At 47.5% G+C, this 24,303-nt stretch overlaps 1 protein-coding gene across 11 annotated transcripts; it reads left to right on the top strand.

Annotated features, from left to right (window-relative positions):
* The first annotated feature begins 29 nt into the window (after positions 1 to 29).
* Positions 30 to 24,286, top strand: USP20 (ubiquitin specific peptidase 20). Of its 11 annotated transcripts, XR_012838472.1 has the most exons (28): positions 788 to 964; positions 1,979 to 2,017; positions 4,281 to 4,393; positions 4,786 to 4,839; positions 5,544 to 5,606; positions 5,726 to 5,857; positions 6,445 to 6,541; positions 6,730 to 6,799; positions 7,388 to 7,501; positions 8,612 to 8,690; positions 10,042 to 10,483; positions 11,401 to 11,538; positions 12,815 to 12,927; positions 13,386 to 13,558; positions 14,043 to 14,137; positions 14,698 to 14,731; positions 15,192 to 15,237; positions 15,497 to 15,677; positions 16,142 to 16,268; positions 16,377 to 16,546; positions 17,180 to 17,261; positions 17,633 to 17,741; positions 17,843 to 17,923; positions 18,082 to 18,184; positions 18,437 to 18,508; positions 19,488 to 19,672; positions 21,893 to 22,180; positions 23,965 to 24,286. XR_012838472.1 is itself a non-coding variant. In XM_075772250.1 (26 exons), exons 3-25 carry the CDS (start codon positions 4,313 to 4,315, stop codon positions 19,646 to 19,648), a joined length of 2,736 nt encoding a protein of 911 aa, XP_075628365.1. In that variant the 5' UTR covers positions 789 to 964; positions 1,979 to 2,017; positions 4,281 to 4,312; the 3' UTR covers positions 19,649 to 19,672; positions 23,965 to 24,286. The 11 variants fall into 11 exon arrangements, 7 of the variants coding, with proteins under 7 accessions (XP_075628362.1, XP_075628368.1, XP_075628365.1 ...); XR_012838469.1 differs by lacking the exon at positions 17,843 to 17,923 and having other exon boundaries at positions 789 to 964; XR_012838470.1 differs by lacking the exons at positions 17,843 to 17,923; positions 23,965 to 24,286 and adding an exon at positions 22,723 to 23,690 and having other exon boundaries at positions 789 to 964.
* Positions 24,287 to 24,303: the final 17 nt, after the last annotated feature.

Here is a 24,303-nt window from a genome sequence, read left to right as displayed (position 1 = left end):
GGTGACGCCACAACCCCGCGACGAAGCCGGGCGGTGCCGCCCGTTCGCCAGCACCGTGGCCGGGCAGGAGCCGCCGGCCCCGCTCCCGCCCGTCCTGGCAAACGGCGTCTCCTGCCGCGGCTCCAGCAGCGCGGCCTTCGCTCCGCCGGTTGGGCTGACACCCCTCCGGGCTCTCCCTGCCTTTAATCCCACCCATGCGGCCCCCAAATGCACCCCGGCGTTTATTTTCGGAGCTGCCTTCCTGCGCCATCCCCGCGGCGGGGCACTACCCGTGAGGCGTGCCGAGCAGCGCCCTTGTTGTTAAGCGCTGGAGTTCCTCAGAGAGCGGCGGTGGGGCCAGGCGCGTCCCCCGCACCGCCAGCCTGTCTGTCAGGGATGCCAAAGGGAAAAGGTGCCTTCGGAAGCGCTTGTCACACACTCGTGTTTTAAATCCCGTCCTTTCGAGCAGGACCTGGCTCCTCCGCGCCCGGCTGTACCACATCGAGCCGGTGCTAAACCCCTGCGTGGCCGGGGCAGGAGCCGCCGTGTCCCCGCCGCCGGGCCGTGCTGCTGGGGTCCCCCGGCTGCGGGGAGCCGGGGTTCGCCCCTCCAGAGGCACCTGCCGCAGCAGACGCCCCGCCGAGGGCAGAGCTCTGCCCGCTCCGGTAACGCGGGCTCCGGCCGGGCGCTCTGCTTGGGAAGCCCTCAGGAACGGCCTCCCCGGGGCCCGCAGGGACAGCGCCGCCCGCCGCCGCCTCCTCCTCCTCCTCTTCGCCCCCCCTCTCTCCCCGCCCCGCCGCGGCCCGGCCCCCGCCCCTCCCCCGGCCTGCGCGGCGCCCGCCGCTTCGCCGCCGCCTCCCCGCGCTGCTCGGGGCGCCGCGGCCCTTCCCCGCGCCGGGCCGCAGGGTGCGGCCTACCCGGTGGCCCGGCCTGAGGCGCAGCCCCGCGGCGGGGCGGGGGCGGCGGCGCCCCGAGCATCCCGCAGGTGAGACAGGGCCGCGGGCTGGGGGCGGCGGCAGGGTCGGGGGGCGGTTGGGCCTCGGGCCGGAGCCTGTCACGGCCGCTCCAGCCTCGGACGCGGTGCTGTGGGGATAGGCGGCCGGGCCGGCGATGATGCAGCAGCAGCGGGGCTCCGGCCCGGCCTTCCCCCGAGTTCCCGCGGTGCCCGGGCAGCCGGGCGGCCCTGCAGCCCCCAGGGCCTGGTGCCTTCCCCGGGGCGACAGCGGCCTCTGCGCCCCCGCGACCCTCGGAGCGGGACCCTGTGGCCGGCCGGTGGCTCGTCCTGCCCGGATCCAGCGGCGTGCAGGGCTATTTATATTCCACTTCACTCATGCTTAGCAGCTGTAGCGTCTGTTAGGAGAAGACTTGCATTTTGGGGGTCTGCTGTGCTTGAGGAGAGACGTAGCAGGGCAAAGGAGGCATTTTCCCAAAGTGTTTTTTTCTTAAAAGCTAAATCTCTAGGTGTGCCGTCGTGTTGTGACCTCTAGTAATAAATCTATTAAAACCTGGTCTCCTTTACCCGTTCTACGTAAATTGCCTGGCTTTCCAGTACGTGATGTGGTGCAAATGTTGAGCTAAGAGTCAGAAGCGCCTGGTTTCTGGTTCTTCCTTGTCAGTAGGGTGGTTCAGTAAATATTTCTTGAGTACCTCAAGTATAAAATGTTGCTAAGAACAATGGCAGATAGTCCTTTATCTTAGGAGGTTATGCAAGATGAGCGAGCAAACCTGGTAGTTGTTTTGCGGATGAACAGTGCTAAGATTTCTTTTATTCCTACACACAGTTACTCCACAGACTGTGAATCTGCATGTATATGAAATTCTTGACAGCTGGCTCCAGCTTTGGTACAAAACCACACAGTTCTTTTAAGCAAAATAAACCCTGAGAAATGTGTTGCTGTAGAAGCAGAGACACTGGGTTTGGCAGCAGTTTAAGCAACTGAAAGTAGGTTGCAGTTACTGTGGAATTGTTCTGACATGTTCGTGTACTGTTCTTCCACAGTGGTGCTTGAGAAAGACAGGCTGAAGGACTTGTTTTAAGGTAACTTCTTTTCCCATCATACACAGTACATTTTGACAAGCACAGTTAAGCTTTCTGGCAGTGTTTTTATTAAATTCCCGGTTTCCTGAGCAGCATTTGAGTGCTGTGTGTACCAGCTAAAGCTCTTAGGGCAGAGTCGTGGGCAGGTAGGGATTGAATACTTCCTTCTGAGCAGGCACAACTCGAACCTTTTCTGATGTGTTCAGTCAGGTCTGAGAGGTGAAAATGAGGGGGTTTTCCCTGTTTTATTCAAAAATGGAGGCCCTAGGTGGGAAGATTAGCATCCCAGTGCAGGAAAGTTTAAAGGCATGGTTTTAATTTTGAATAGAGTGGTCCCATGGAATGTGTTAAAACTATCCACAAGACTGTACTTAACATAGTGTGCTGCAAAACTGGTTCCCAGTTAGCTTAAGCTGGGGCAGATGAAGGGGTCTGGAGTTAATTTTAAAGCAATATTTTGTTCATTAGGTTTTCTGGGAAACATCTTCTGGGAAAGGGATAAGAAATACAGAAAGGTGAACTAGCAAACATGGCATGGATACTTTTTTTTTTTTTTTTAAATTGGACCAGCTGATGCATTTGGGAAAAGGGATCAGTTTTGATGAAGGGACTCAGAGCCTGGAAGTGTCCCAGTTTTATGTGTTAGCCAAAGATACTGCTGCCTTGTAACTTGTCTTTTAACTCAGCATCAGTTACATGATACTATTTTGTTTCTCCGTGAAGCTGCAGGAAATTGCTCAGTTGTTTGTTAAACATCTCTTCACGAGTTACTGAGATCCTGGTTACAACTACTGTTGTGTTTTCTGGCATGCAAATATGATTCTTTCCCCCCTCTGGTTTTGCTTTGCTCCTCCAGTTCCATTTATTCAGTTTCAAAGAGTGCTGGAAAAACATTGTTATAAAATTATCCTTGAGGTTTGTCTTCTGCCGAGGCAAGGTGCTAGGCAAGCTTTTCAGCTCCCAAGATAAGTGTTGCTGATATGGCTTATCTTTTTTTTTTTTTTTTTTTTTTTCCTTTTCTCCCCACTGTCAGTGATTCAGACCAGATAACATTGGGAATTCTTTCAAATGTCCTCAAAATGTGAAAACAACAGACAGTAGCAACCATGCTGCTGGAGTCATTAACTTCAAGTTCATCAGAATTTTCCACTTCTTCTTTGTAATGATGGGGGCTTTTCATATTTGCTTCCTTTCCAGCCAATGGTAGTATTTTGGATCCTGATCTGTGTTGTTAATATCACTTGTCTTTTTTTTTTTTTCTTTAACAGCCACTTAAACTATGCTTAAGAAACAGAAAACTTTTAATCTCCTTTTTCATAGCTGCATGTTACTGACACATGTTTGAAGTCTTTTACATACCCATGGACCACCGTGAAAGTGTTTATTGTGATCTTAAGCAGGCAGTCATGAAATCCTCTGTGCTTGCGGTGCTTGGATGTAGGAGCTGGGTGGAACAGTGTGTTGTTAGATTTTGTACAGTCTGAGAGTTACGTGGCTCACATTGTTAAAAATCTACCTCTGAAATGGTAAATTCCTCATAGACTGAAGACTGGTTATCTCTGTTACAGATCATTTAAGTCTAATTCCCTCTTGCCCAGCTTCATTTACAACGGTAATTGTATTTTTAATGTTTTATAAAGTATAATAACTGTTAGATTCAGATCAGCACAGCATGGGTAGCATGAAGCTCCTAGACACCATAGGCTAAATACTTGTGTCTTGGGCTGCAGCGCCCTTTCACTTTTAATTGAAGTTTCATGCAAACAAGCTAATTAGATTAGTATCTCTTCACGCTGCGTGTGTTTTGCAAGAGGAAATCAGATCACCACGTTTGTTTTCCCACCCTACCTGCTGAGCTAGCACAGGACACCCAGTTTCTAGGGCAAAAGCATAGCTTATCAGTCTAGTCAGGTTCATGGAGTATGAAGCATTCGTGGTATACAAGACCAGTTAAATTATGTATGTGAAGCACGTATGAGTTAATGGGAGTTTTTATTTATTCTGTAGGACTCTGCATCATTCAGAGATGCTATGTGATCCAGACAGCCTAGGAGTTTAAGATGAAGAAGGTGGTCGGTGGGTCACTGTACCGCTGTTTTTATTTTGAGGCTACAGTAAATCCATCCCCATCCCCGAAACCCAGTCGGCAGCTGTGCTGCTCAAGCTGTGCCTGTGTACTGAGCACCTCCCTACGCTTCTGAACACACATTCCTCATTGTACATATTATTAGCTTCATTCATGTGCTTTCCTTCCTTGTCCTAGGAAAACACACCCCCAGGTGAGTGTTGGTGAAAATGGGTGATACGAGAGACATCTGTCCTCACCTGGATTCCATAGGAGAGGTGACCAGGGATGATCTGCTGCTCAAATCCAAGGTACAGGGTGTTTTGGTTGTCAGTCCTTTCCCTTTTAGCTATTGTGCATGGGTTTGCATGTTTGCTTTTTGAAGAAAATGCTGCCTATCTCCATAGAGAAGAGGCAGAAACTCTTCTTCCAATGCTGATGTACCTTGCACAGGTCCCATAAAGTAAACCTTTGTCGACCCCATCTGATCTGTTTCTCACTGTCATTTTATCCTGTTCAAATGTGTCACTTAGCTAAATGCTGCAAAGTGTATATTTAATTGGCAGTGTGATATTAAGAAATGAAATACTGTGAGCTGCAGATTGGTGAGACCTGTGTTATAGAGAAGTTTCCCACTCTTGAAGGACGAGGTTACTTAAAAACCAAACAAGCAAACGAACCTTCTTTTATCATGAATATGCAGGGAACTTGCCAGTCTTGTGGAGCTGTGGGACCAAATCTCTGGGCTTGTCTTCAGGTAAAAATGGCTTGCTGTTTGTGTGCATGATATGGTGGGACTTCTCTTTAATATAATTTTAAAAAAATGTACTAAAAAAAAAAAAAGAAGAAAAAAGCGGGAAGCAAAGAAGGGGGTTCATGGTAGAACTATCCACTGTTTTTTTTATGGATTCCAAGGAAGAGATTCCTTAGATTAAAGGCTAATGCTGTCAGACTATGCCAAGCTGTAACAGTTCACTCCTCATAGGTGGTTGCCCCCTGGTAGTCCCAATAGGAATTAATAAAATGCCCAGCATTGACTGTTGGCTGGGTCCTGCCTCTGCTGGCAGCTGGGAAGGGAGGCTGCAAGCATGAGACCTCAGAAGATGTTGCTCAGGGTGGCCAGGCAGAAAGGAATGAGAAGGGGCTTGTGGGTGGGCAGGGGCGGTTTATTTTTACACTGGAATGCCCAGACATTTTGAGACTGCTCAGATGAGCTGCCCATTGGAGCAGTTGCTTGGAATGGAGCCTTTACGTGGGTACAAACCTGGTTCCAGGTTTTCTTTTTCAAATCAAGTGATTGCAATTTTCCATCTTATTCTGAGCCTTGAATAAGCAGCAGGTTAGAAAACTGGTGAGATCAATTCTGAAGTTTTAGCTGCTGGTGGGACTGGAGTTGCAGACTATTTTGTGAAGGGTCTATTTTGATGTGCCCATTGTACTTTTGCTGTCTTCTCTCATTAGATTGGTTGTCCGTATGTTGGTTGCGGGGAGTCCTTTGCTGACCACAGCACACTTCATGCGCAGGTGAGCTTTTCTCTTGAGGACTTTTCCCGTTACCTAATCCTCCTCTCCCCTATTCTGGTAGTCCAGTGCTTCAACTTGAGCCAACTGTCCTATTAATTAGTTCACCTTTTAATTTTTAGGCCAAAAAGCACAACCTGACAGTGAATCTGACCACTTTCCGTGTCTGGTGTTACGCTTGTGAAAAGGAAGTGTTCTTGGACCAGCGGCTGGCAACGCACACGCAGTCACCGCCAGTAAAGTTCACTGAACCGGTGGGTCTGTGTTACAACATGGCAGGGTTAAACACTTGGCATGGTTTTTGTTTACCTGTTGCAAAATCAGCCAAGCGGTTTCTGCTATTGTCCAGGCTTTTGTTGTGATAGGAACTCTTTCACTGAGAGTGGCTACCTGTAGTCAGAGGACCGATAGACTTGCCTTATAGGATCTCCCAGCAAGAAGACTTCCAGATGACTTGAATATCCATTTTGACTTTATTTTTTTAACCTTTCCTAGCCTTTTCCATGGGGCATCTCTTTCTGGGAGGAACCACAACAGCTGTCACATCTTCATTTTCAATGCGTGGCCCATGGAAATTTTAGCTGTCAGACCAGAAACACATGTATTTGTGACACAACTGCATATTCCTGATGTCTCTCTTCTCGTGTATACTAGAAGCAGTAATGGTACCCTTTCTGCTCCCTCCTTGCATTAGTGAGAAGGGTAGAGAGTGCAACTGGTTCTTCTCTCTCCAGCGTGCTTTTTTTAAAGGCTGGCTCAATTTCTGTGTAAGATAATATATCTCAACTCATCTTTTAAAGCAGGCCTCTCACTGATGCTTATTTCTCTGTCTTTAATCTAGGATTCTCCATTGCCTGCTCACCCTTTGAAAGCTGTTCCAATTGCAGTGGCTGATGAAGGCGAATCTGAATCAGAGGATGATGATTTGAAACCAAGAGGTAACTGCATCGAGTTGATGAAAGGGCTGTGAGGGTAACTCTGCAATCTGTAGGACCTGCAGTGAGAGGTTCCAAGGAGCAGAGTGTGGAGCCTGCCTAGAAAGGGCTGAATTCCCTCTCCTTTGGAGAGGAATGTAGAAAGCAGCACTTCTGGAAAGTGTTTCATGCCTCTCTTGTTTGTGCTTTAGGCCTTACTGGAATGAAAAATCTTGGGAACTCCTGCTACATGAATGCAGCACTTCAGGCTCTCTCTAACTGGTAGGCATTAGGGCCTTTAGTAGAGTCTTTACTAGACTTCCCTCAGTATCAAAAGTCGTTCCTCTGATCCGAGACCTTCATGAGCCTTGCAAGGAGAAATCAGCCAGGATAGGTGCTGAAAAAATCGTGTATTTGCCCAGGGCAACAGAAGTTTTACACAGAAACTGAAGGAACAGCCAGCTTGTGGCTACATACAAGACTCATGTTTAGATGAGTGCTGGAAGTAAAACTCCATAATTTCTATTGTGACAGAAATGTATTTATTGCATGGGAAGGCATGTGACATCTCTTTATTCTCCCCAGTGATATCTTTCTAACAACCCATATCCTAAAATATTCTCTAGCCATCCTGCTGAGAGGTAATTCCAGGATCTCTTCTCTATACTGGGAACAGATTCACATCAGCCTTTTTCATTTGTTTCAAGTTAGGAGTCAAGTCTGCATCTGGAATTACTTCTTCCCTCAATTTAAAACCAGTATCTTAAGCATGCTTTCAAAAAGGCACACATTTAAGTTTTGATAAATGCTTAAATAGAAGCAAAGGAGAAACTTCTATGCACTGATTTCTTCCCTTTTTTTCTCTTGTAGCCCACCTCTCACACAGTTCTTTCTGGAATGTGGTGGACTGGTCCGTACAGATAAGAAACCAGCACTATGCAAAAGTTACCAGAAGTTGGTGTCTGAGGTTTGGCATAAGAAACGGTGAGTAGTCACTCCCTAATCTAATCTGGAGAGGTTTCATAGTTATTTTGGTTCTGAAGTCTGGCATCAGCAAAGAGGAAGTTTGATTTTCAGGGATAAGCACATCTCCTAAGGCAGTCAGTTCAAACCTTAGATGGGTATGTGAGGATTTCCCCGTATCTAAAAGATCCCATATTCTGCTACTGGTAATAAAATGGGCATATTGATCCAGTGATCAAAAGAATACATTCTTAATATTATAACTTTAAAAAGGAAGAGATTTTTTTTTATATAGCCTCCCTGTTGGCAACGAATCAAAAATGATGGAATAAGGAGTACTCTTGGCCATTTCTGAGTATTTTGCATGGACTGACGAGTGCTTAATTACACTGTTCTTGATTAGTAGCGGGATTGATGATTAGGATGGAAAAAGTCATACAGAGATTTTTACCAAAGAGAGTGGAAAATGCAGGTGACGGTTTGGGAAATGTTTACTATTGGTTCAAATTCTAGACCAGTTAAAAGGACAGTGTAAAATACTGCAGCTCCACTTAAATCTGAAGATTTCTGCTCTGTGTGATCAATTGAAAAAAATCAAACTAGGGATTTAAATGACATTGAATGTTTGTTTTATGTTAGTGGCTTAACAAGGGATAAGTAAGATACAGAGCAAAAGCGAACTCTGTCTTTCTGGAAGAGAAGGCTGTAGACTTTGAAGCAATATAACATCAGTTTAATATTGGTTTTCATTTACCTCATTTACTGGGTGGCCAGCCCACCCAGATTTTGAGACAGACGTGGTGTTGCAAAATCAAACCAAGTAACTAATTGCAAAACCCTGCTCTGGAAAGAATCAAAGTGTGGACAGAGCTTTAAGTTACATGTTCTCTAGGGAAGATTCTCTCTGGAAGGCTAGACTGAAATGACTGTGAGATGTTTTCTGTCTCTTAATTTTGATGTCATCCAGCTAATAGAGAAATATATGCCCAGGCTTTGCAGGTGCATAATTATCTTTTGTCCTCTTTAACTGGTTACCACACCCTGTTCTATGGGTTATTAGACAAACTGGCTCCAGGCCTGATAAGCAAACTAATTTTTTTTTCTTTTTTTCTTTTTCCCATATCTAAACAGCCCAAGTTATGTTGTTCCAAGCAGCCTATCCCATGGAATTAAACTCGTCAACCCCATGTTCCGAGGCTATGCACAGCAGGTGGGGCCTCAACAAAAACATGCCTTTATTCCAAAGATGGTGGGATTTGTCTTCCTGCAGCGGTGGTGCTTGTGCTCAGGAGGGAGAGCTTGAGCTCAGGGGTCATGCCCGTTTTGTGTCAGTATTAGTGATCTGATAGAGCACTCGTGTAGGATTGAGAAGCCCCACGTCCTCTTCCAGGCTCTGCCTCTGGCTTGCTGGTACCAAATCAATGCATTTTCCTGTGTCAGCTTTCTCACCTCTGAAATTATGATGGTCACCTCCTTTATAAAGGGCTTCAAGATCTATTGATATGTGTTATATGAGTTAGGCATTATTTATTCACGTCAGAGCTGGGAAACCTGCATAAATCTGTACTAAAAAGCTAAAAATATGAATATACGATATTCTTTTTCTGGGGAATTACAGCAAACTAAATCTTATTTAAAGATAGTATCCTTTTTTTCTTTGAAGTTTTTATCAGCGTATGTCTTGTGTTTATTCTTTAGAATAAAACGTAAACATCAAACTATGTTTGATTAGAAAATTTGCAAAAGAAGTGGCAGTACATCTAAACTGTGATACTGACAGGAAGTCAAAACAGAGGATAAAAATAATGATTAATGAAAGAACTTCTATATTTATCTTTGATGTGAAGTACGTTGGACTGGAAAACTCTCAGCTGTAAAGAGATAAAGTTGAAAGGAAGACAGGGCAGGCTAAAAGCCAAACTTCTCTAAAATAATAGAAACATCATAATTAACTTTCTGGAGTTGTCAAAGTACTGAGTTGCTTTCCAGCAGATCCTTTGAAGCCAATGTATCAGCTCTTTTACCATGTATTATAAATGTAGGTGCTTGCACCTTGACTGTATAGTCTTGGGTTTTTGGTTCCATTCCCTATTTATTAAAGATTTTAATCTGCCCTATTTAAGAGTGATTGCTATGAGCAGAAGTATATGTTCATGAAATTTATTTTCTGGATAAGAGTCTATTCTCTACGGCCTGCTGTCTTCATTAAGTTTCTCCTTGTCTCTCACCTCTTACCAGTCATAAAACCCTGATAAATAAGCTCATGGCTTGCATGCTGTGGCTGCTCTCTGGCTTTTCAGTGTCTTTCAGCTGAAGATGTTCAGATCAAAATTGGGCCTTTTATAATTTAGGAGCTAAAACCATTTATGTAGCAGACAGACTTCTTGGTACAGCTCCACAGTACTCACTCTGCTTCATTAGGATCTCCTTGTGTTGCAGAGGTGGCTAACCTTTGTGGGCAGCACTGGGAGAGGCTGTGAATGGTGCCATCTCCTCTTTTGCCCCTCTCATCTGCCTCATTTCCGGATGCATACTAACATGGAATTACCCCTGGTTTTCAGGACACTCAGGAGTTCCTGCGGTGCCTGATGGATCAGCTTCATGAAGAACTGAAGGAACCAATTGTTGCAGAGACGAGGGATTTGGATACCGGTGACCAAGATGACAAGCGAGAGGGAGACCGAAGTCCTTCGGAGGATGAGTTCCTCTCCTGTGACTCGAGCAGTGACAGGGGTGAAGGAGATGGGCAAAGCCGGACCACAGGGGGCATGGGCAGCAGCTCCCTGGCAGAGACAGAGTTGCTGATCCAGGATGAGGCAGGGAGGGGGATCTCTGAGAAAGAGAGGATGAAGGACAGAAAGTTCTCCTGTGGCCATCGGCGCAGCAACTCGGAGCAGGTGGATGAGGATGCAGATGTTGATACTACTATGATGCCAGTTGATGGCAGAGCCTCACCTGAGATGCTGCCAGCTCCCTGTCCTGCCAGCCCGTGTAGGACACCAGGTATACACCTCTTCCAAATGTGTTACTTGTGAGAAGACATGTTATCATCCTACACAGGGACAGGGTTATAGTGCACACATAATGTATCCGTTCCTTCTGTGGGTTTCAAGAGATTTTCCATCCAAGATTTTCCTCTGTGTCTCTGGCAGTAGTTCTGCCTTTCTGTACAATTGCTTCTGTAAGAAGCCAGAGAGGTGCTTAGCTGGGCTAAAGTGCCATGGAGCTGAGTAAAGACTATGTCCTGAAGGCAGTGATAGCTGCCTCTGCCAAACCTGCAAACACCGTATTTATGCCTTTTCCTAATTTAAGAAAAAGGTTTTATATGTGTACGTTGCTTTATCTGATAGGCTGGCCTGGGGAAATATTAGCTGTGGAAAAGGCATGGAAGAAGTTATTCATTAATGTTGGACTGTTGGTTTTGTGGAGAGAGGAGAGAGGCACAGTTTGTGCATTTCTTTGTCTTAAAAGAGCAGTAGTTAAGACGTAGGTGTGGAGTCACCTCAAACTGAACATATCCGATCTTTCAACACTTCTTTAAATAAGAGTCTTATGCTGCCAACTGGCACTGAAGACAGCAATGCTGTTTATGTGGATTAGGGATACAGGAGCAAGCTGTAAAATCTAATTAGTCGTAAGTGTGAAAAAATGGCGGGTGGGTTTTTTTTTTAATATGTAATTATTAGCTCTTCAGTGTAGCTCTGTATGCACTCTTATCCGTGCACTGAGGAAGCTGCCTCTGCCAACCTGTGCAAGAGGATAGTTAATAGACACAGAACTGTGTGTATTGGGCAAGATTTTGTGCTGGAACGCAGAGCTGGGTTGACGCTGACTGCAATAGTGTTGCCTTTCATAACTGGGGTTTTCACCAGTGCTCTTCTCTCACCAGTGCTCTTCTCCCTCCCCATTTTCCCAAACAGAACCTGACAATGATGCCTACGTGCGCTGCTCCTCACGCCCCTGCAGTCCAGTCCATCACGAAATGCACTCCAAGCTCTCTAGCAGTCCTCCTCGCTCCAGTCCTGCCAGGCTTGGACCTTCCTACGTACTCAAGAAAGGTAGTGCAAAGACTGTATGCTAGGAGACCAAGTGGGGAGCATTTGAGGAGGGGTTCATTTACAGAAGAGAGAAGGAATCCATCATGATTCCTGATTAACAGTTGGAAGAAGTGGTGATTCCCCTGGACATCAGTGCTTTCTAAAATAGTACTAGGCAAAGACTAGAGTAAACCTGCCTGTAAAGCCATGCTCTGGGCAGAACAGATGTTCTAGTCTGCTCTTATATTGGAGTCTGAAACAATTTCCACGTCTGCATCTGCATGCTGTGGTTGTTATTAATAAAATGGATATGAAATCCCAGGCACATTTAGCCTGTCCCTTTAGGGGAGTGTGGAGATGTGTAAACATTTGTCTGCCAGACCTGAATTTTATAACGTGTGGGCCAAAGAACTGTAAGATGATGTTATCAAGAGAGAGCTTCCTGCCTCTTAGACATCTTAGGCTCACAGGAATAGAATTAAGGCTGCAGATGTCAATCCAGTGCTGGGAGCATTGTTAGGGTTCAGAGTGGAGCCTGGCTTCTGTTGTTATCAGACTGGTCTCTTCATCCCAAGCAAATTGCAAAATGAAATCCCTCAGCATTGCGTAGCCTGCAAACACAATGGCATGTGCTTATACCACTGTCCCCACAGCTGCTCAATAATGGAATTCTTTCCTCAGCTGTGTCCCAGCCCCTTGGCTGAGGTCAGCACAGCCACAGATGTTCTGGCTGGATAAAAAGCACTCTTATGTCCATGCACGTGTGTGTGGGCAAGAGGGTTTGTTGTTAAACAAAACGGTGTGTTTGGCCAGTCTCTGCTGTGGAGAGTCCTCTCGAGTGCGAGACACCTGAGGAACACATGGTAAATGTCAGAGGGGAAAAAAAAGGACAAAGTACACAGGCAGGTGAGGGAAGGAGAGCAAGTAAAGTGTAAAGCTTTGAGCAAAAGGTTGCAAGACCTCAGAAAAACAGTAACTCTCTGTGGCAGGGCCAGACTTCTAAACATCTAATAAGAGAATGGAAACAGGAATTCCACTAAGACGATTACTGCCTGCTGAGAGCTGGCACGTTTGTGTTGGTTCAGTTGGCTACCTCCCCCTTTCTGGTACCACGTGAAGCAGCAGTGTTCTTTGTGTCAGTTTAGAACGGGCTCCACTGTCTTGCTGGCATGGAAGTGGCATCTGAACATGCAGGATGGCGCTCATCCTGTGTTCTTGTGCGGCTGCATGACTCTACTGAGACAGAAGACTGGGAAAGAGTTGCTACATGATGGTGCTTCCTTGTCTGTCTTTTCAGCCCAGATGCAGGCTTCTGGGAAAAAGAAGAAAGAACTTCGTTATCGCAGTGTGATTTCTGACATCTTTGATGGCTCCATTCTCAGTCTGGTGCAGTGCCTCACCTGCGACAGAGTGAGTTGTTTGGTGGCTGTCAGTCACAAAGTAGAGTCTTCTAGCTTGCAGATTTTTTTCTTAGGAAATGGTGCTCCTGTTTCTGAGCGCTGTGGGATGCAGTAGGCCTGCTAAAATGGTGATAGGTGCGTGGGGGTGGAGGTGTGAAGAAGTCGGTGGGTGCCATGTGAAGAAGTCATGGTTCTCTCTAGGGGTCTGTTTGCTTATCTGTGTTACTGAGTTGGCCTAGCAATATCACATTCACATTAGAAAACTGATTCCAGTGCTACAAAAACCATGACAAAAGTCATCCTGCTGACAGCAGCGAAGAATAATTAGCCAGAGTGAGTTGCTCTTACTGTCAGCTTAGGTTTCTAGCCTAGACAAAATCCAAGCAGTGATAAAAGGTGATGAAGGTCAGGTCCCAGCTCCATTACATGCACAGGAAACCCAGACCTCTTCCTCTTGGGTATTTCCAGGTTTCTACAACAGTGGAGACATTCCAAGACCTGTCACTCCCAATCCCAGGAAAGGAGGACTTGGCCAAGCTGCACTCTGCCATCTACCAAAACGTGCCAGCTAAGACAGGGGCGTGTGGGGACAACTATGCCTCACAAGGCTGGATTGCTTTCATCATGGAGTACATCCGAAGGTGTGTTCCCTGGGCAGGACCTCCTTCTTCTGGGGTTTGCCCTGCAGTGCTGGAAGGCAGCTATCCCTACCAGTGGTGTTTACAGCACGTCAGTTGTAACCATTCCTTGGACGACAGTATGTGGTACCTCACAGCTCTTTGAGCCTTTTCATGTAAACCAGTTGCTACTGTTCCTGTAGTTCTGTCATACACCTTGAGATCTCTTGTGCAGCTGATAATCCCTCACTTACTTCTGCCTCTAGCTCAGTCTTGCCCTTCAGAGCAAATTAGTTCCTGGTGTAGTTTTCCAAATCATTTCCAGTTTAAGCAATCACAGTAGGAACATCAGCTGAGAGAAATCATACTTTCCCTGCTCCTCTGGGATGTGTGATGAGCTTAGGACCTAGAGCTGGAAGGAAACCCATCATCCATTTGGGATTTTGTAAGCCAAAGTGTCCAGCTGTTTCACGCATAACTTTTTCTCTTGATCCCCTCTCTTGTGCAGATTTGTGGTGTCCTGTATCCCTAGCTGGTTTTGGGGTCCTGTTGTGACGCTGGAGGATTGTCTTGCTGCCTTTTTTGCAGCGGATGAGTTGAAGGGTGAGTTTTCTTCAGTGGGGTCTGACAGCACAAAACAAGGAAAACCACATGGAGGAGTATTCCACATGCATTTTGGAGGCAGATTAAATCTCCTGGTGGAAATCCTGCCTCAGTATTTCACTTAGAGACTAGCAGTACCAAAAGTTGGCAGTTCAGCATCTCTGAGCAGAAGGGAGTTAGTTTTTCCACCTGCTCGGGGTGGGAAATCCGGGTGAGTGTGTCCTCAGCGAGGAGCAGACATAGCTGTTGGCTGTGAGTGCTGTGGCTCCTTAGCTTTCTTAGTTTCTTCGCTTTCTCCATTGACTCCTTAAGCTCTAGAGGACTCAAACATTTTGCTGTATTCACTTCTGCTGGCAGGCAATTGCATACTTTTCTGCTAGTTGACTGCATTCTCTTCTAGCCTGCACTTTTTGAGAGAAGTACTTGTTTAAATCTCTTCTCACCCTGGCTTCCCCAAGAGGTGGCTTAACTTGGTTTCTCTGCTCTGGATGGAAATGTAGCCATATCAGCGTTGCGTGCTCTGAGCGACTGCATAACGGCTTTCTTCTCTTCGTTTGCAGGGGACAATATGTACAGCTGTGAACGGTGTAAAAAGTAAGTTTGCATTATCTGTATCGTGTTGTATTTCTACAACTTTATTTCTCTGTACTGCTGTCAAACATTTTGCTATGCCTTCTGCCTGGACATTTCTTCTGCAGAGTGGCATGTAAAACCTGCCTTGCCTTATACTAGAGTTCTGGTCTTGAGACTTCACTGATCGAGGATAGGAAAAGTGCTGGCTTTGGGGGGAAAAGAAAGGAAGGAGAATATGAACAGGGATGTGGTTTGGCAGTAACGGAGCTATTGTATTAGAAAGAAGAGGCATGACAAACTACTCATGCCATGCCTCGTTTGGGAAGGATGCTGGAAAGCCTGAATTTGTTGCTGCTGGAATTCAGGATTTGTCTTGGATTTCAAAGCGAACAAGACCCAGCCTTGCCTTCGGCATCCTTTTTCTTTTTTTTTTTTTTTATCCCCTTTTTTTTCTCACAGCTGGTTTCTTTTCCTCCCTCAGACTGCGGAATGGAGTAAAGTACTGCAAAGTCCTCCGGCTACCAGAGGTGAGTAAAAGCACCTTGTTTCCTAGTTTTCTTTTAGCAGCCAGTGAGGATGCTAGAGGTAGAACAGAAATAGCAGTTTGCTTGGCAAAGTCCTGTATCTAGACCAGAAGAGGCTTCCCCATTCTAAGCTGATAAGCCAGCAGGATTCATGACTAACAGGCGAAGAACTCTTGCAAAGATCAGATACAGAGATGTGCTGTTTTATCAAAATACCCATGGCAAAACTGTGCTTTGGTGTTCTCTGTCCTTGCTCTTTTAGATTCTTTGCATCCACTTGAAACGGTTCCGGCATGAGGTGATGTATTCCTTCAAGATCAACAGTCATGTCTCCTTCCCCTTGGAAGGGCTGGATCTGCGACCTTTCCTAGCCAAGGAGTGTGTCTCCCAGATCACCACCTACGATCTGCTGTCAGTCATCTGTCATCACGGCACAGCAGGCAGTAAGTCCTTCTTCTGTGAGTGCAGGCAGAGGTGACCAGGAATGAGACGAGTATGAGCAAGGCAGCAGTGTGTTCCAGGACTAGCCAACACCTCTGCCAGGTGAATTGCAGCATAAGGCCTGTCCCCTCCATTCCCAGGCTTGCTCAGCCTCTGCCCTTTGAGAAGTGAACCCAGCAGCTTCTGATGGGTCCCCTGCAGCTACTTCAGCCTCACACTGGGTTGACTCAAACCCTTTCCTGATGTTCTGTCTCGTTGAGAGGCCCTTTCCAAGGAAGGCAAATCAGGGTGACAGTGCCAGGCTCCCCTCCTCCTGCACATCTTGTCTGAACAGGAATTATGCCTTTTTTTGGCTCTCTCTCCATCTCTGCCAGCACCTAATCCTGTTTGTGCTGCTGACGTTATCCCAGGCCTGACTTGTGTCTGCACTCTGAATCCCAGAGGTGTCATGTTTTCTCTGTTACAGGTGGGCATTACATAGCCTACTGCCAGAACGTGATCAACGGTCAGTGGTACGAGTTTGATGACCAGTATGTCACTGAAGTCCATGAGACCGTGGTACAGAATGCAGAAGCCTATGTCTTGTTCTACAGGTGAGCTCTGCCCTGGATGCAGCAGTCTGGTTGCAGAATACCTAGAAACATATTTGGAAAACTAAGTTTTCAGGAATCACTTATTTTCTCTTCCTTTCCCTGCTTAAGGAAAAGCAGTGAAGAAGCTGTGCGAGAGCGTCAGAAAGTCGTGTCCCTTGCCAGCATGAAGGAGCACAGTTTACTCCAGTTCTACATCTCTCGAGAGTGGCTCAATAAATTCAACACCTTTGCTGAGCCTGGTCCCATCACCAATCACACCTTTCTGTGCTCTCACGGAGGTAAGGCAGTGCTGCGGGACCTGGGAATAGCTGCTCTCAGCTGTACCTCCATGCTTCAGGAAAAAAACTCCAGCTGTAATCCTGATACAGTCTGCGCTGCATTAGGATCCGCTACTTTGGCAGAAACTCCAGCCTGCTCAGGGAGAGATGAGACAATTACTCCATTGTCCTGCTGATCAGAGGCCCGGAGGGATGTGTAGTGCTGGGAAACAACAGTTTTCAGTTCTCCGGTTTGTTTTTTAAAAACAAACCTGTAGAAAGCAGATAAGGCAGCATTTATCTATGTTACCCTATCGGCAAGGTTGGCATTCAGTGTTTGTTTGGAGAATGGAGCACGCGCTACTGAAAAGAGCTGATACCATGTTTTACTGTTCTGCCGCTTCATTTGTCATGCTGGGGAGCCCTCGTGTTTATAAATCTCCAATTGGAAATAAAGCATTTGATTAGAAATTGAGGCCGTGAATTGAGAAACCTCCACAATTAATGAACTCTTGACTGTCTTCCATTAGCAGAGGAAGCAGACTCTGGAATCAAGTAGTTTTCAGCAAGGAAGATCTGCCTTTTTTTATTTGTGTCTTTACCCAGCAGTAAGGAGTTCCCTGGTTAACTCTCCCTCTTGCCTTTCCTCCACAGGGATTCCTCCCAACAAATACCACTACATTGATGACCTGGTTGTGATTCTGCCCCAGAATGTGTGGGAATATCTCTACAACAGGTGAATATGGCCACTTCATTCTTCCTCCCAGTGAGTTACGGTTTTTGTTTCACACCTTGGGCAGTGACCAAGACACAGTCCCTTCCCAGGACACCTTGAAGGCGTGCAGTACTTGGTGTGGACTGCCAAAGACTTGTATCCTCCTCATCTAAACCAAAACGAGCTGTATCAATCCATTGTCCCAGAGCAATCTTGTGACCCTCACTGTGTTGAGTAACGGCAGTGCTCTCCATTCAGAAAGCAGCTGCGGCTGCACCTCCTTCACCAGTGTCTGGAGTAGTGTAAGAATCCATCTCTGTAGGATTCAGGGCTGGGAGGCACTTCCATTCTCCTGCAGTTCTCCATTCCCCTCCCTCTTTCCCCACGCTCAGGTTCGGGGGCGGCCCTGCTGTGAACCATCTGTACGTCTGCTCCATCTGCCAAGTGGAGATTGAAGCACTTGCCAAACGCAGGAGAATTGAAATCGACACCTTCATCAAGGTTTGTATGGGAAGCATCTGGAAACAACGGCAAAGGGGAGAGGTGGGAAACGGAGACCTGTCGCAGACAGTTCGTGGAAAACTCTTGCCCCTGTTTTCCAGAACATGACCTACATGATAATGCTGTGTGTGGCTGCATGCAGACACAAAGTTTGAAACCATCCTAGTCTCTTGCCTGCTCTAGTGAGTGCTCTAGTGAGCAGGAACAGGTTGTGAGGGAGGTGGTGGAATTACAAGGGGTTCTCCTGAAGGCTGCCTTTCAGTTAACAGAAGGGGCTCCTCCAGATCTCAGAAGTGACTAACTCCTTCCTGCATGTCTCTGTCCTCCTCTGCTCCCCCAGCTGAACAAGGCTTTCCAGGCAGAGGAGTCTCCAAGTGTCATCTACTGTATCAGCATGCAGTGGTTCCGTGAGTGGGAAGCCTTTGTCAAGGGGAAGGATAACGGTAAGAAGCCAGAGACCTCTGGAGTCTGTCAGGGGTGAGAGGTGGAATGGAAACAAGTCTATTTGCTAGGTCATTCGGAATTGCGCCTGGCTGGCACAGCTTGAGCCTGAACGGAGTTCAGACACCAGCGAGACTACCCACAGGTCCACAAGGGCAGGGCAGAAATAAGAGAACTAGCTCAGGAAATAAGCTGAATCTGGTGGCAACGTGGAAAGCAGAATGGCTTTTGACGTGTTTGTTCTCCTCTTACAGAGCCTCCCGGACCAATTGACAACAGCAAGATTGCACTCACTAAAGCAGGTGGCCACGTGCAAGTTAAACAGGGTAAGGCTTGTGCTTGCTGTCTTGGAACATTCCTCAAAGGTGAAAGAGAACATTCCACTGGATCTAGCTGTCCGTAGTCAAGTGGTCACAGAGCAAGATGATGTTGCAGGGGATGACAGTTCTCTGCACATCCCTGTGCTGACTGCCCTGAGCGAGCCATCCGGCAGCTCCTGCACAACCAACTTCCTGATGTGACTCGTTACAGCGAAGCCCACAGCCCCCACCTCCTGCTGTTGCCTTTCCCCTTTGCCCGGTGTTGTAGCTTTGGTCTTGTGTTGCTTGTCTTGGTCTTTACTTTGCATCTGCTGCGGTCTAGCTTGGGAAGTAACACTGCTTGTGCTGTCCTCTCTGGGCTCTCCTGCCAAGCCCATCAAGATTGCATCTGTATCTTGTCTGTCTCTCCAAGCAGCCCTTTCTGCATTCCTCCTCCTCTGTAACATTTACGGCAAAGTTCTCTGTTTTTCCTGCTTTGTGCTTTGACCACCTTAAGTAAGTCATCCCTCCTAGGACAGCGCGGAGGAGTGTTTTCAGTCTCTCCCAGGCAGCGCAGCCCCAGCTGCCAGGCATTGCTGTGTCTGAGTGCCTCTTTGTAAGCCCTTGCGCTGGCAGAGCTCGTTCCCTGCTGCGCATGAGATGGGGGGGCGGTCAGGCAGACCCTGGTATCGTGGGCTGTCGCTGCTCAGTTCTCTCAGGGAAAAGAAGAAGTGGCTGCAGCAGGACCCCACTGTGGTCGGTGACACTTCCAGCAGCAGGTCATCCTGTGCAGGGCTGGTGGGGACGCTGCAGCTGCAGTGGTGCAGGGCAGAGCGCGGTGGGTCTGGACCGTGCAGCTGCAGGAACCACTCGTGCCTCGCTTTTCCTGGGGGTGGGCCTGTGCTGGGAGGTGGTTGGAGAGGACGTTGTGAGGCACCAGCCTGTCCCTCCGACAGAGCAAGAGCCTGCTGGCTGCACGTCTGATCGCTGATGCTGTCCCTTTCAGGTGCTGACTACGGGCAGATTTCTGAGGAGACCTGGATTTATTTAAGCACACTGTACGGAGGGGGCCCAGAGATCGCTATCAGACAGAATGTGGCCCAGGTCCAAGAACTGGAAAACCTACATGGGGAGCAGAAGATTGAAGCAGAGACGCGGGCTGTGTGATCTGTGTGGGACGGGGCAGGGAAGGTATGGCACAGATACGTCCGTGTGGGGATGGAAGGCTGGGGAATACTGAGGACTCAAACCTGTTCCCCTGTCTGGTACTCGAAGGTGTGTGTGGCTCCCCCCACCACTTCTGGGGAAGGCAGGTTTCCTCCGCTGTCCCTTCATGTGGCTTTGAACATTGGGGTGGTGCTGGCACGACTGGGAGAAAAGCAGCTTCTCTGTAATTCATCTCTGGATAAAGCCGTGCTAGGAGACTCCAGCCAGACTTCACTGGGACGTTGTTTTGACCCGAGCCCTCACCCTTCTGTTTGCTCACAAGAAACCGGCACTCCCAGCTTGCCCCCAGTGAACCAACTCTGCTCCTTTGCAGGTTTTGCTTTTGGCACTTTTTAACTCAAATGTATAAAGACAAGAAACGTTATTTATGTTTCCAGCAGGCAGTGTGGCAACTAGAGAAACCTGTTCTTTGAAGTTGACTAAAGCCACAAGGTCTCCTGGTAGTTTCGTGCTGGTGGTGCACAACTGTCATAACTTCCTAGTTCTGCTCTTTAATTCTTGCAAATTCAGTTGCAATCAACTAAGAAATGTTGAAAGAGATCTTTTCTTTCTCCCCTAGCCCCTAAAGCCACACCTTCAGGGTCCTGCAGGTTTGGGTGTTTTTTTTTTCCCCACCTTGTATCCAATTTCATGTGTTCAGCACCTTTTCAGAGAACAAAGCTGGAAGAGGAGTCCTCCTTCCCACTGTACCCTCTCTAAAGCTCCTGGCAGCTTTGCAGCGATGGGCTGCAGCCTTGCAGGTGGTGAGCTCACAGGGCTGGGGCACGAGCGGCTTCGCCTCAGAGCTGTGGAGCGGCAGGCTTCGCCGGGTGCAGGCTTTGGGACTCGCAGTTTGTAGCCTCGTGCTCAGACTGCCCCTGCTGTCAGCCCCGATCTGTCCCCGCAGCCATCAGGAGAGGCGAAGGGTGGGTGAAGGATGAGGAGGAGCCTGTTTGTTGGCACAGAGCCCTTGGGCACCCTTGGACCGGTGCTGGGGAAGGGGCCTGGCCCAGGGGGCCCCGGGCTGGCGAAGCAGCTTTTTAGGAATGAGCTGCTTTCTGCAAACCAACCCCCACCCGTGTGCTGAGCTCATTCCAGCTTTTCAGCACAGATACCGTTTCTGTATACAGTGGCTCATTTAATGAACAGAAATAACTTGCTTCCCAATCTACTGCCACTAACGAGTCAAGGAGCAGCTGATAGCAGGCAGTGGAGAGTGGTGAGAAGACACAGAAGGCTGAACACTACTTTTCTTAGCAGGGCTATCCTTACAAGTTCTTCGTTCAGCTCATAAACCAGAAGGGCAACAGGGAAATCTTTGAGTCCAATTTAATGGGAGCAGAGCAAGGCAGAGGTGGCTGCTCATGGGCTGAGGAACCAAACTGCGTGTTCGTGGTGCTGGAACCTGAACGCTTCCACAGCATCAAGCCTGGCCGTGGTGGCACCAGGCTCAGCCTCACAGCAGAGCAAGGGGGAGTGGGGGGCAAAGGCTGCTCTTGGACTTGAGATAGAAGGTGGGGAAGAGGGGAGGAGAAGAAAATTTGGAAAGAAAATTGTGGCCTTCAGATTTTTTTTTTTAGACCAAATGTTTGCTGCAAACAGCAACAACTTCTTTAAAAAAAAAAAAAAAGTGTCTGTAAATGGTTCAGCATGTTAATTTTATGATCCTGTTTATTGGATGCTTGTATATACCCAGCCAGGCCTGAGGGGAGGTCAGAGAATGAGCCACTGTTGGGATTTCTCATTGTTTTACGCTGTGTCGTTAGCCACCGCAGCCGCCTTCGAATCTGCTGCAGAGCCTGTAGGGCTGCATGTCTGTGTTGTCTGTGCTGTACAGATTGTAACAACACTCCTGTGCTTACGTGTTAGACTTTGTGCTGAAAATGTGTTACAATAAATACATGTGCATTCAACAAATCGCATGACTGGTGCCTGCCGTGCGTGGCCAGAGGCTCTGACAGCTTCCAGGGAGCTGATGGTGTTCATGGAGAAAAAAAATAATTAAAAAAAAAAGTAAAAAGTAAAAAAAAAATAAAAATCCAAACTTCCTGCTGCCAAGAGGCCGAATGGTAACGTTCTTCTGAGCAGCAGGGAGCCCCTGTAGCCCAAGCCCACTAGGCCATACTGCGCTCGTTCAGGGGAGGGCGCCTGCTCCTTTCAGTCTCTGCTTACAAAAAAGACTTTGTTTCATTTACCTGATTTCAGCCGAGTTTGTCTCCGAAAGCCCCCGTGTTGTCTGGAAGCACGCGCTATTTATGGCCAGCACTGCTACGAAATTAACTTGCAAGGGAAGCAGTTGAAGTTTCATCGAGCTGTTCCAGGTTTCCAGAAGGGAACCCATGCAGTTTTCTGTCCGTTTTGCGGATAAAGATTTCATTACCGATATAACCCACTTCCCTGGTAACGCTTACGTGAGAGCAGCTTTGCTGCCAGGGCCCCAGGAAACACAACGCTCTTGCCAGCACGTTGTACCCCCGGGAGCTGCTGAGCGAGGTAGGTGATGGGGTCCTGCCCAAGGACAAGAACAGTTCTCTGCCAGAGCAGTAAATGACAGCTTGTCGGCTAAAGCCTGAAATCGCTGAAGAAACAGAGCTGGGGTTGGGTTAGGAAGAACGAGCAGTTTGTTCTTTAGCAACTTGAAATTGAGCGTTAAAACTTGCATCTTGCAAACAAATGCGTCACCTCAGCAACTGCGGAACAGCTCAAAACATTTCAGGAGATGTTAACGAACGCCCTCCCCTCGGGAGGGGATTATTCAGTGTCTGGACAAACAGCTCTGGCACCGCTCTGGCAAAACCATAATTGTACTTTCCGTTATGCTCTGTCCCCTAAAACACTCACAGCTCAGTTCCTCATCTCTATTCCGTTTGCAGTCTGACCACAGCCTTGCTTTTCTCCGGCTCCCGCAGTGGGCAGCTCCAGTATTCCTGAGCCTCAGCTGCAGCCCAGGGACCCGCTGCCAGTGCCAGCTAAAGTTTATCACCAAATTATCGGTTCCTTTTGCAAATCACTTCATTTTCCCCTTACTTTATCAGGTCCCTTGCTGACTGCAAGAGAGAGGAGATGAGAGAGCTGTCCATGCACTGGGCTGGAGGAGCAAACCTCACAACTTAATGATCTGCTCCCTCCTCCCAGCCAAAGCACACAGTGTCCCGCACACTGGTGACACAGTGCCGCAGCCTGCGCATGGAAAACTTGTTTTATTTTCTTCCCAGTTACTGCTCAGCTTGGCTGTGCTTTAAAGCCTTCACTCACTCACTCGGTTGTGCTGTTTCTACTTATAGTTAGCAATGCTAATACTGTGTAAGATAAAGTTGGAGCCAGACAGACACCCCCTCAGATTCATTATTTCCCAAAAATGCAAAGAGTAGCAGACTGTTTCATAACAGTATTGATTTGTCTTGCATGGACAGGGATGTTAATTAGTGCTGGCAAAGAACAACTGAAATTGTTTAAAAAAAACCAAAAGCAATCTGACCTTAGGGAAAAAAAAAAAAAAATCCCTCTGTAGCTGCTTCCAATGATCAGTCAGGTATCACCTACAGGAGCCGTACAACTCCAAACCCTCAGGGATCCCAGACAGGCCACACACTGTTCACCAACCCTCCGTGTTAAAACAGAATTGTAAGTATCCTCACCCAGCCTGACAGAAATGCATCTAGTTTTCCAACTATTCAGTGAAGGAAACATCACTGGATTTCATACGTCTGCATGTTCACGCATGCACTGATGTGTTACTTGCAAAGCTTGCAGTGGGTTTAATTTTAAACAGTATCAAAAACATCTGCCAAGACTTCCAGTTAAACCAGAGCATTTGCTATGGGCCTCACAAGGTACGACCCTGTGAACAGAGGAAGTATTTCCCCAAGCTCCCAGTTCTCATGGCCTCCTACCAAAGTGGGGGGTGTGTGGGAAAAAAACCCAAGAGCCACCCATCTTCCCCAAATCCAGCGACAACTCCCATCAGAGCAGCGCATTTTTCCTTCTCCTCAAATGACCAAATCACTTCATTCTCTCTCCAGTGCCAGCTGGAAAGGTGGAAGTTGGATAAAATTGTGCCTCAGAGTGACGTGATGGGAGTAGCTATGTGAGACAGTTGCTCAAGGTACAGCCAGAGCCACCTTAATACTTCAAATACCTGAAAACTCCAGTGTGAAAGAATATGAAATAAAAAAAAAAATCAACCCAAAACCTGAGCACCACACAAGTAAGAACATTTCATCAATTCTTCACTGCACCGAACAGGCTATTTCTGCTTATTGTTGTCAATTGTACAGCTGGAGGGGAAGCCCAAATCCATCCCAGAGCCACGGAGCAGAGCGAGGAGCAAGCGCGGCTCAGGGGAGCTTCGGGCCGTAACATTCATAGCTGGCTGAAACACTAAGTCACGGCTAAATTCCTGTTCTCAACTGGAAATGTGTGCGCTACGGCAGAAAGCTCACGGGAGAGCAAGGGATGGGACCACAGCACATCAGGGAAGGCCCGGTAAAGAGGCACAGCTGTTTTCATCGGGAAAGGGAAGCCACAAAACCATTTTTCTTCTCTGGATGATCAAAAGGGTCCAGTGAAACTATTTCTGGAATTAAATGTTTATTTAAATACATGGATGACTTTCC

Source organism: Balearica regulorum, chromosome 20 (genome assembly GCF_011004875.1).
Source record: "Balearica regulorum gibbericeps isolate bBalReg1 chromosome 20, bBalReg1.pri, whole genome shotgun sequence".
NCBI classification, from domain to species: domain Eukaryota; kingdom Metazoa; phylum Chordata; class Aves; order Gruiformes; family Gruidae; genus Balearica; species Balearica regulorum.
Note: the sequence above shows the minus strand (reverse complement) of the source record. Positions and strands in the feature narration are given on the sequence as shown.